The following is a 12,477-nucleotide window of genomic DNA, read 5'->3' as shown; positions in this document are numbered from 1 at the left end:
TATCTGGCATAGGCCTTTAAAGAGTATAATTTTGCCTTGTTCAGTGCAGAGTAACTCATTTTCAATTCAGAAAGCCACTAAGAACCCCCAAGATAAGCCCGTTTAGTCACATCAACAATAGGATGGAATTTTGAATACTTAGGATTCTCTAACAGGGATCTTTAAGAGGAGAAAGTCAAGCAAAACTGTAGCCAAAGGAAATAAGGAATTTTTTAAAATGATGTAATTAAAATAACATTTTTTTAAATTTGTCAATCAGAACTCCTGAACCAGATACGAAAGCAGTAGTATTAACTGTTATTCAAAAAATAACTCTATCTCAGCCATTTTATTTATGTTTGGCTATGGGAAGACATCACAAAGTTTATTATTAAAAATATTTCTACAATACAAGGTAAACCAAAAGTTAAATACTCTTTAAACAACCTTCAGATTCTGTTGGTAATTGTCTTTATAATATTGGTATTTCATAGGTTTTTATAATTTCTTAACACCTCATCTAATCATTTACATTAAAAATTTGTACTTTGACAAAATTTGAAAAACTGGAGTATTTTCTTTTTTTTACCCTTAAGTACATTGTTTTGACTTTAAAAATGAAACAAATTATAATTGATCAAACATATAAGCAAAAAAAAACCTTGCTTATTTGCAATTATTGTTTCAAAACTTGAAGAATTATTTGAATAAACTGGATTTCTTCTAATTTCAGAGTTCTTTTTCTTTGTGTTTCTTGAAAAGCTAATAAAAATATGAATGGTCCTTGGTTTACACACACTACATGAAAAACAACCCACAAAGAGCTGCCTCCACTAGATATTTAAATAAACTTCCAGACTACCTCATTTCTAAGTTGTTTAATATACATGCATTTTAAATCTGTGTATATATCCAAAACTAATATTGATTGAGGACAGTTGAGGCTATGTTTTTTTCGTAGACATTACTTAAGAGTGATGATTTGGAGGCTTCGAAAGAAAAGTTAAAGCCTCCATATTCTTCAAATATTTTAGGAGAAAATCATTTTACTTACTTTCTTGCATATGTGGTATTTTTAAACCATTAGATTTTTTTATAGGCATGGTTTTCAGTTCATATGGTATTAATATTGCTTGAAAAACAGTAAATTCCCAGTTATTCATGCAGTTAGAATTATGGAGGAAGAAAATTAAGTTACTGCCATATGTAGTGGCCCACACCTGTAATCCCAGAGGCTGAAGCAGGAGGGTCAAGAGTTCAAAGCCAGCCTCAGCAAAAGTGAAGGCACTAAGCAACTCAGTGGGACCCTGTCTCTAAATAAAATACAAAAATAGGGCTGGGATTTGGCTCAGTGGCTGAGTTCTCCCGAGTTCAATCCCCAGTACCACCACCCCCCAAAATTGATTCCTCTAAGACAAACATTTTAAAAATTATTTCTGACAAGTACAACTCAAAGAGCAGTAACTGCAGATTCCTGGTTAGCAATTGCTAATGATAAAGGGAAGCTGAGGTTGGTTGTTGATTACTAACACAACATGGACAGGAAAATTTTCTAAGCATATAAATCCTATTCATTCCTTGCTGCGTAAGTCCTGTCTGCTTTATTGTTACATATTATTTTGAAACATCTTTTATTTTGTAAGAAGTTTCCATTGAAACATCCTGTGGAATTATTAATCTCAAAATATTGCATTCTAATTTGTTGGGAAACAACATTTATCTTTAAGTTTGTTACTCTTATTTTTAATGTCTTATTTTCTCTAAGAATAATTTAGGAATATGACAGACCAATTTTTTATAATTTTACTTAGTTTTGTAGTGCTGCGTGTTAAACCCTAAGCCTCATGCATACTAGGTGAGCATTCTACCACTGAGCTACATCCCCAACCCTTTTTAAAAAGGGTCTCACTGAGTTGCCTAGACTGCCCTTGTGAATCCTCCTTCAGCCTCTTGAGTAGCTGGAATTACAGACAGATGTTCCCATACATAGCTCCTATTTCTGTTTCTAAAATGTGAATGATAGTCTGCTTTGGAAGAAGGTCTTAATCAGTTGAATATTTGGTTAATTAAAGGTACACTTACTGGGCTGGGGATGTGGCTCAAGCGGTAGCGCGCTCGCCTGGCATGCGTGCGGCCCGGGTTTGATCCTCAGCACCACATACCAACAAAGATGTTGTGTCCGCCGAGAACTAAAAAATAAATATTAAAAAAAAAAATTCTCCCCCTCTCTCTCTCTCTCTCCTCTCTCACTCTCTCTTTAAAAAAAAAAAAAAAAAAAAAAAGTACACTTACATTCAGTTAGCAGTTATTCCTTATCTGACTTGGGCTAAACGTATGCTATTCTGCTTGTGGGTATGTATTACAACTAATCTTTATATCAACCCTATAAAAGGAAATATTTGCTTATTTTATAAATTCATTTAGAAAGACCTTCAAGATATTTTTGCACTTAAGGTCATTTTGTGAACATCAGTTAATTTCAAGTATCATTGGTTTGAAAATAATGTCAAATCAGATTTAAATCTTGTTACTTTTTTATTAAATTCTAAACAATGGCTTATGCATCTGATACACACATTTCTTCATTGGAAATTTGAGTACGGCACCCAGTTGTGGATCACACCTGTAATCCCAGTGATTTGGGAGGCTGAGGCAGGAGGATCACAAGTTTGAGGCCAGCCTCAGCAAATTATCAAGGCTGTAACCAACTTAGCAAAACCCTGTTTCAACATTTTAAAAATTTTTTTAAAGGTTTAGGAGTGTAGGCCAGCGTTAGAACAACCTGGATTCAATCCTAGTACAACAAAAAGTAAATAAATAAAAATCAAATACAGCATTGGGGGCTTAATTATATCATGTGCAAGGCCCTGGGTTTGATTCCCCAACAAAGCAAAAAAATGAGAAGGTATAAAATTTGAATAGTGTTCAGAAAAACAATCCATTAATTTGATATTTCTTCATGTTTGCCTAAGATAGAATTTTCTGCTGTGTGCATAGAAATAATTGTAGTCTTTTGATTAAGATTATTTTAATTATATTAAGAGGCAAATGAATTCTGTATGTTGGGAGTTATGCAAAATCAAGTGATTGACTCCCAGTCTACTGCTTTCCAACTGAAGTGTTTTGAAACCAAGTCTGAATATTAATGGAAACATCATTTTGCTCAAGATTGACTCTGACCCCACTTTACCTCTTATCATGATATTCCATGTCCCTAGGAAGTTCTCTTTCTACCTTCCTTCCCTCATGATCCAAGAAACTGCAGTATTGAAAGAGTATTTCCTATAATCTGCTGTCACCTTTCAAATGGACAAGTAGAAAATGTGTTAGTGAATAATATTTCACTGTATCAAATGTTTTGTTTCAATGTATCAGTAAAAAATAATTCTCAAAGATTTGAACACAGGAATGATTATAGTTTGCTTAAAGATAAAATGAAAATCTCTTAACAGTATAAATACACTGTCAAGTTAGGGACAGCAAATGTTTAGTGAACGTCTGCTGCTGAACTCCACAATATGATGGGCATTTGGGCAGAAAAATCAGTTGAGACATTTCTGACTTTAAGAGAGCTTATAATCTGAAGAGTGGGAAAGGCATGTAGAAACCAACCATTCAAGTAAGTAGTCCTGTACATGCTAATGCTTGGTGTTATAGGTCTTAAAGAGGATGACCTCTAATTCATTCTGGTGGATGCAGGAATACTAAGAATGAGACAAATCTAAACTGAATATTGAACAATATATTCAAGTTAACATGCTGAGATGGTAAAAGTAAGGTAAGATCTGTAGAAGGAGAAGACACACAGGAATATGTAAAAATTATTCCATTGATTTATGTAGTTGGTACATTTAACATGGGGAAGTGAGAGGGACATATCATTCCCCATCTCCTATGAAATGTAATAATTAAACAATGTAAACTGCATAATCCTGACAAGATTGCAACCGAACATATCATTCTACCATTATTCCTTGGCTGAACTGCATTTTACTACAGGAGTGCAAGGGAAGTACAGGCACATCCCACAGGACACATCCCTGGTTAAAGTCTTCCTGGCAGACTACTTCCTGATTAAAGTGCTGGAGATTGAACCCAGTGAACACATAAGCACATGTTCTATCACTGGGCCACCCACCCCCCCCACAACACTTGATTTGTGTGTGTGTGTGTAGCAGGAGAGGGGAGTGTATTTTACGATACACATTAAAAAATTTACTATCTTACCCATTTTAAGTTTATGGGTCAGTAGTGTATGAGTACATTCACATTGTTATACAACCAGTTTCCAAAACTTTTGCATCCTGAAAAACTGAACCTCTGTACCCATTAAACAACTTCTGATCTCCATAGAGGCTGCATTATTTTGCATTCCTGTCAACAGTGTGTGAAAGCTCCAATTTCTCCATCCCAAAATATTTTTCCTTGATAACAGCCACTGTAATGGATGTAAGGTTTTGATTTGCATTTCCCTGATGATTCTTGAGTTTCAATTCCTAAAGTTCAGACCTGTCCCTCCATACACTTTCCAAATTGTTTAATATTGGCAAAAAATATGTTCCCCAAACTCAAAACAACATTTTATCAATGTTACTTAAGGAAGATCATACGTTCCAAATAAAAATGGTAGAATACTAGAATCCATATGGACATTTATTTTAAAAGTGTCTTAAGTATCAAAAACCAGATTGGCATCTTGGTATTGCAGTTAATGTTGAATGTAAAGAATTTTCTCCACATTTAATCTTTCATGTGTAGTTTATATTTGCTTAGTATGTTTCAAGTCCCATACCAGTTGATAATATATTTAAGAAAATTGTGGAGAAGGAAACAAAAAATAAACTCAATATGAAAGATAATATTCTTCTAGGACTGGGGGTGTAGCTCAGTAATAGAATGCTTGCTTTGCATGCACAGACCCTCAGTTCAATCCCAGCACTGCTAAAAAAAAAAAAAAATGCTGCATAAAAAGTTACTGATCATTAAAACTATATTGTTTGATAATCAGAGACCTATTTTAAGCACTTACATTCAAATATGTTATATGTACATGGTTAATTTCTTTTTTGGTAACACCTCAGAAAGTTGACTAAGTTTGAAGTTAACAAGCATTACAATGTTTCCCATTTAAAAATTAAGAAGTGGCACTTCCACAGATTCCATCTCTTGGGTCCCCTTCTTCCTCCAGGAGAAGTCTTTTCTGCTGTCCTCTAATAAACTTCTACTTTCCACTCTGAAAATAAAATAAAAATTAAGAAGTAGATCCTGTTCATGCATGACTGGTTTTCAGGAAAGAATTACTGCCTTGGGACTGGGGATATGGCTCAAGCGGTAACACGCTCGCCTGGCATGCTCGAGGTGCTGGGTTCGATCCTCAGCACCACATAAAAATAAAGATGTGTGTCCACCAAAAACTGAAAAATAAATATTTAAAAAATTCTCTCTCTCTTCTCTCTCTCTCTCTTCTCTCTCTCTCTCTTTAAAAAAAAAAGAATTACTGCCTTTAAAAGGGTGATACCTCTATTTGGATCTGAAGAACAAAAAAGTAAATAGTTATTTTTAAATAGTTACACAATTTGGAAACTATTTCTTTTGAAATATTTAAGTTGTTGACTGGATGACACACCATCCCTGAATACTTTAGTGTGTGTTTTCTACAAAGAAGGTAAGTTTCCTACTTAATAATATGACCATTGAGATTAAGAAAATTGACACCACTACATTAAAACTGCCATCTACTACTCAGACCTCATGCAATTTTCACCATTTCATCCCAATAACAGAATTTATAACAAAGGATTTGTGTTAGGATTTCAGGTATCATTTCATTGTCAGGTCTCTCTTAGTCTGGAAATATGCTCATTCCTTGATTTTTAGAAGCTTGACACTTTTTTTGGTCTGTGGTGCTGGGGATTTAACTCAGGACTTTGTGTGAGACAAGCCCTCTACCAACTGAGCTATATCCCCAGCCTGACACTTTTGAAAAGTATTATTTTATGCACTGCCCCTCAGTTTGGATTTATATGATGTTTTCATATTACATTTATGGTATGCCTCTTTGATCCCTTTCTTTTCCCAATGATCAATTATATTTACACCAAGAGTTAGTAAACATGTAGGCCCAGATGTAGGAAATGATGAAAAACCCATAAACAACCTATAGTGCACCTACAGTCCCAGCTACTTGAAGACTGAGGTGGGGGGGGGGGGATATGTGGAGCCCAGAAATTCAAGGCCAGCCTAGGCAACATTGTGAGACCATCTCTCAAAAACAAAAACTCAAAAAGAAAAATGACTTTGACCATAAGTTTCTATTCAAAGAACTCCACAGAAAGAAGACAGACAAGAAGTTTCTTGCCACAAATAAAACTTATTACAGATTAACATACAGAACATACTTCTGGAAGTCAACCAAAGAAAATTGAGCATCCTGTGAATTGAATAGACAAATCACAGGAAAGGAAGCCCAAATGAGCAATGAACAATGAGATGTTCAAACTAGTAGAAGAGAAATATAAATTAAAATGAGATGCCACTTTAGAACAGCAAAACTTCGGAAGGCTGGATAATAGGAAAAAAGATAAAAATAGAGGAGTGGATTCTGACAATGGAACATATTAGAAGTTAGAAGCTAACAAATAGCATAATGGTCACCATTTGATGATCAGAAACAAAGACGTGTATATTTGCATATAAAAACTATATATTTTACATAGATTTTTACATAGATAATTGGATATATATCAAAATGGTTAGCTGGGGCTGGGGCTCAGTGGTAGAGCACTCGCCTAACATGCGTGAGGCACTGGGTTCGATCCTCAGCACCACATAAAAATTTTAAAAAATAAAAAATAATAATAAAATAAAAAGGTTAGAGGGCTAAGGATATAGCTCAGTTGGTAGAGTGCTTGCCTTGCATGCACAAAGCCCTGGATTCGAACCCCAGCACCACAAAAAAAAAAAAAAAAAATTTCAAAGCCAGCCGCAGCAACAGCAAAGTGCTAAGCAATTCAGTGAGACCCTGTCTCTAAATAAATGCAAAATAGGCTGGGAATGAGGCTCAGTATTCGAGTGCCCCTGAGTTCAATCCCCAGTACCAAAGAGACTGTACATAGGAAGAAGGGTTGGGAAAACAAGGAATTTTGCAGACAGTTCTTAGATGACAATATGCTATCAAATGAAGAAGAGAATTAATTGTACCTGTTTGAGATCCATAAGAAAGGAGCTAATTTCCATATCAAATCATAAAAGGGTAAATTATACCTATAAAAATTAGCATGTAACTTGACAACTTAAAATGCAACTTTTTAATTTGTTGATGGACACAAATCCTTTATTTTATTATTATGTAGTACTAAGGATCAAACCCTCATCTGAGATGAGCACTCTACCACTGAGTCACACCCCAGCCCCCAGAACTGTTTTTAAAATGTTTTATGAGATGAGATGACAACCAAGTACAGTGCTAGCCAAGATTATAAATGCCATAAATTGAATGGACAAAAAAAGTATTAAAAATTTTTTTAAATTTTTCTCCTTTTTGGGGATGTTGAGGTAAAAATATAATTTCTTACAATATTCTGTCTTTAATTCTCTGATACCAACTGGATGTCTTGCAACTCAATTCTGACACACCTAGAGTTAACAGAGACCTCACAAGTGAGAGGCAAATTCTTTTTTTTTTTTTTTTTAAGAGAGAGAATCCAACCGGGGGCAGCACACATGCAGTTTTACATGACAAGTAATTAGCAAGGATTAGAGACTGATGTTTATGTTCTACAAGAGAACACACACGTACACACAAGCACTCATGCACACATGTAAGACAGAAGCAAAGAGCAAAGAAAAAAGTTTAAGAATTATAGTTTTTTTTATTTTGCCATTTTTTTGGTTTGTTTTGTTTTTAAGACAGTCTTGCTGTGTTACCTGAGCTGGTCTCAAACTCCTGTGCTCAAGGGATTCTCCTGCTTCAGCCCTGGGGCATTACTTGGAGTAGCTGGAACTATAGGCACATGCCACCATACCCAGCTGTAGTGTTTATTAAGATGACTTCACAACCCAAATAGCAAAACCTGATATTGTAACTGCCAAGTTCCTAATCCACCATCTTTCCATTTACCCTGTTTCCAATAGATTACAGAGGTCATACAATATAAAGCAGGGGAGTGGAAAGCAGACAAAAGTAGTGGTGTTCTTTCCTCCCTGGCACCGAGTGGCATGAACAACTTGGATGCTGTTCTTTTAAAAAATATTAACATATATTAATTTTACAATTATTAATATTACAAATATTAATGAGTTCAGTGTGATCTCTCTTTGCAATAAGTACAATGTGCACTGATCAATTCCAGATTCCCTTTACCCATCTTCCCACTCCACCTCACCTCCTCAGTCTTTAGTAATTCACTCTTCCACTTTCAGGTTGACTTTTAAAAAACTTCCACACATGAGAGAACATGTGAGATTTGTAATCCTATGTCTGGCTTATTTTAATTAACGTAACGTCCTCTAGATCCATCCATTTTGGATGAAAGGATTTCATTCTTTATGGCTGAATAATACTCTATTGTGTATGTACACCACATATTCTTTATCCATTCATTAGCTGATGGGCATCCAGGTTGATTCAATATTTTTGTCTTTTGAGAATAGTGCTACAATAAATATGAGTGTACAAGTATGCCAATTTCATTGCCTTTGTATATATACCCAGAAGTGGACCAGCTGGATCATATGGTAGACTTATTTTGAGTTTTTCTGAAGCACTTCCATACTGTTCTTTGTAATGATTGTTACTAATTTACATTCCTACAAAGAGTATATGAGTTTTTTTATTTTCCACATCCTTGTCACAGTTGGTTTTGTTTTGTTGTGCAGTACTAGGGGGTCAAATGCAGGGCCTTGCACATCCTAGGCAAGTGCTCTACCACTGAACTTCATCCCCAGACCTTTCCATTTTTCACTTTGAAACAGGGTCTTTCTAAGTTGTCCAGGCTGGCTTCAAACTTGTGATCCTCCTGTCTCAGCATTCCCAGTAGCAAAGATTACAGGTGTGTACCATCATGCCTGGCATTTTTTTGTTGTCTTGATAATAACCATTCTAACTAGGGTGAGATAATATCTTTATGGTTTTGATTTCATTTCTCTTATGGTTAATGATATTGAGCAATTTAAAAACTATTTGTTAAACATTTGTAATTTTTGAGAAGTATCTATTTATATCATTTGTTCATTTTAAAATTAAATTACATGTTCTAGGGTGTTTTTTTTTTAGTTCATTATATATTCTGGACATTATTCCTTTGTCAGATACATGAACATTTTAAAAAACTGTCTTTTTTTTTTCTGTTCTTGGTGCTGAAGATTAAGCCCAGGGCTTCTACATGCTGGGAAAGTGCTCCATCATGGAACTACAACCCAAGCCCATGAACCTGTTTTGAAATCCATACATGTCTGTTTCCTCATTACAAAATACAGGGTAATAATATTTGCTTCATAGGAGTACTGTATGACATTTTTATACAATAGTGTTATAAATAAGAAGGAACATGTAAAACACATAGTATACATAGGAAGCACTCAAAAAAGAATTCTTATTTGTTGGTCTTGGTGGTGGTCACCTGTATTCAAGGAAGGAGGATAGCTTAGGCCCGGAAGTTCAAGGCCAGTCTGGGCAAGATAGCCAGAACATGTGAAAGAGAGAGAAAGAGAGAAAGGTAAAAAGAGAAAGAGGGAAGAGTGGATGGAAGTATGAAAAGCACAGAAAAAAGTGTTTTGTTTTATAGCACCATTTGACTTAACTTTTCAGAAGTACTACTTTCCCCAACTCAGCTACTCATGCACAACCCTAACTACATTATCTCATCAGTTCCAAACATTGGTTTCTGATTCAAGTATCTTCTTCCCTCATCACCATTCATCATTCCCATTTCTCCTGTTCCCAATCTACTAGGAAAATATTCTCATTCTCATTTCATTCTGGGCCTTTCAGGTTTAGGCAAACATCTACCTTTTTTAAAACTTTTGGTCTAACCTCCTCAGGAAGTGCAATAGCTATTGCAATTATACAAGTAGACTTTCATCTAGACCTTGCGCCTAATAGAAGAAAAAGTAGGCCCAGATATCCACCATGTCAGCTTAGGAACTGACTTCCTTAACAAGATTCCTAAAATGCAAGAAGTAAAATCAAGAATCAACAAATGGGACGGAATCAAATTAAAAACCTTCTTCACAGCAAAGGAAACAATAACATGAAGAGAGAGCTTACAGAATGTGAGAAAACTTTTACCACATGCACCTCAGGTAGAGCATTAATCTTCAGTATATATAAAGAACACAAAAAATTTAACACTATAAAAACAAATAACCCAATCAATAAATGGGCTAAGGAACTGAACAGAAGGAATACAATCCATCAACAAATATATGAAAAAATGTTCAACATCTCTAGCAATTAGAGAAATGCACATCAAAACTACAATGAGATTCCATCTCACTCTGTCAGAATGGCAATCATCAAGAATACAAACAAGGGAGGGAACATGGCCGCCGACGAGGAAGCAGTGACTCTAATGTCTCCACATTAACGAGATCAAAAAGACCCTTTGGAACAGCGGCAGTCTTCACACTGAGGAACTCCTAGCAAAATTCCATGAAGAGGGGTCCTGCCGGGATCTGGTAGGTCTATTAGAAGTGTCGGTTTGTGGCCGCTGGGACTCGGGGCCCAGGGACTGTGGTACTTGCCGGCCATCGCCTCCCTGGCCCCGGGCGCCGCTGGAGCGCGAGCCAGAAAAACACGGACCAGGACGCGGCGCGGCTGGCTAGAAGCCGGGAACGCCGGGGGCGGAGAGAGCGACCAGGGCAGCGCTGGCTGTGGAGGCCGTGGAGGAGAGAGGCGTGGGAGCTCGAGGCAGAGACACACCGGAGAGAGCGAGCCAGCACCCCGCCATCATCCCAAAATAGCGAGAAGAGGAAGATGGCGGCGGGAAGTAAGTCTCTCCGTGTTCTGCGCCCGGCACCGCGGCGTCTGAAAAGCTGAGACTGACAGCTACGACTCAGCATTAAGCCATCCAGCCAAGGCGGCTGGTCAGCCCTTCTCATCCTGCGGAGGTGGATGCCTGCCGGGCCTTCGTGGGTAGTGGCTGCAGGGTCCAGGTGGGGCTTGGGAGACAGTGGGGACCCGCCCGTGGCGTTGGTCGCCCGGCAGGGGGAGGCGAACTGTCGCCGTTTGCGGAGGACACCACTGTGGCAGAGGGCTGGAGTCGCAGGGCTGCAGCGCAGGAGATAACTTCATTGAAGCCTGCTGCTACAGGTGTGTGGACACCTGGCTTTCCCTCTCCACGCATGGGGGAAAACTTAAGAGCCCCTCCCAGCTCTCCCGTGAGTGCTACAGCCAGCCCGAGGGAGTCAGAGGTGGTGCGGGACTGCCGCTCCCGCCAGGGCTGACTGCTGAGGTCTCTTGCACCAGCTACGGGGGTGTGGCTACTGGAGGGCAAGTAAAATTCGCTGAGGATTCTCAGCACCAAGCTCTACAAAATTAGGGTCTGAGGGAATGGCAATCTGGAGGAGTGAGCCCAGTCGTTCATGAAAACAGGGCTCCCGGGAGCAGCAGACCTGGCCTGTAGCCAGTACTGTGGTGAGAGGGGCCTGGCTAGAGGAAAAGTGGAAGGGATTGGACACAAGAGGAGGCCCTAGGCACTCAGGATTGGAGACTCGCCCAGTCTGGGAGGAAGAGCTGCTGCACAGTGATTGGTTCCCGCGTACTGACTGGAAAGACTTGACCTGGTGGGCACAGCGCCACCTAGTGGAAGAGAAGTTAATCAAACTCTAAGACGGCATTTATTAGGTTTTTTTTTTTTTCTTGATTGGGGTTTTTCTTTCATCTTCATTTTTCTATCTTGTTTTTTTTTCTTTCTCTTTTTTTTCTTCTTTATCTTCTAATCTTAATTTTAATTTTTTTAATCATTATTAATATTTTTTTTAAATTTTTGTTCTTTTTTAGTTCCTATTTCTTTCTTCTTTTGTCTGTTCATTTTTCTTATCCCCCTTCCTTGAATTCTACCTGCCTACTCTCATTCTCCTTAGTGACTTCCTCCCTTCCCTTCTAATACCTTTCCTCCCTAGCATCAAATAAATTTATAGGAATAAACAGTACCTCAGCAGTCAATCAGAACAAGAAGCAACATGAGCAGCTTCAAGAAACAAGGAAGAAAAGGAGTACAAACAATGCAGGATAGCCTAAATATTCAGGAGGACCTAGAGTCATCAGAAAAATGGTCATATAAAGACCTCAAGGAACACCTTAGACAGATGGAATGGAACATCAAAGAGGATACAAGACAGCAAATTCAAGCAGCGAAAGAACACATTGAGAATGAGTTACATAAACACCTAAAAGAAGAAGTTAAGCATCTTTATCAGGAGATAGAGATTATAAAGAATAATCAAACAATAATTCTAGAAATGAAGGAAATGATAAACCAGATTAAAAACTCAATG

The 12,477-nt window shown here is 37.5% G+C and overlaps 1 protein-coding gene across 1 annotated transcript in view; it reads right to left on the bottom strand.

Moving 5' to 3' along the window:
* Positions 1-5,185: 5,185 nt before the first annotated feature.
* The window catches only part of UBXN8 (UBX domain protein 8), a 92,227-nt gene continuing 84,935 nt past the window's right edge, over positions 5,186-12,477 (bottom strand). Inside the window, exon 8 of the mRNA XM_081269461.1 lies at positions 5,186-5,212. Within this exon, the coding sequence (XP_081125587.1) occupies positions 5,201-5,212 (12 nt within the window). The 3' untranslated portion in view covers positions 5,186-5,200. The remainder of the gene's footprint in view (positions 5,213-12,477) is intronic.

The sequence above is a fragment of the Spermophilus citellus genome, assembly GCF_964194105.1.
Source record: "Spermophilus citellus genome assembly, chromosome: 16".
Lineage (NCBI taxonomy): Eukaryota > Metazoa > Chordata > Mammalia > Rodentia > Sciuridae > Spermophilus > Spermophilus citellus.
Note: the sequence above shows the minus strand (reverse complement) of the source record. Positions and strands in the feature narration are given on the sequence as shown.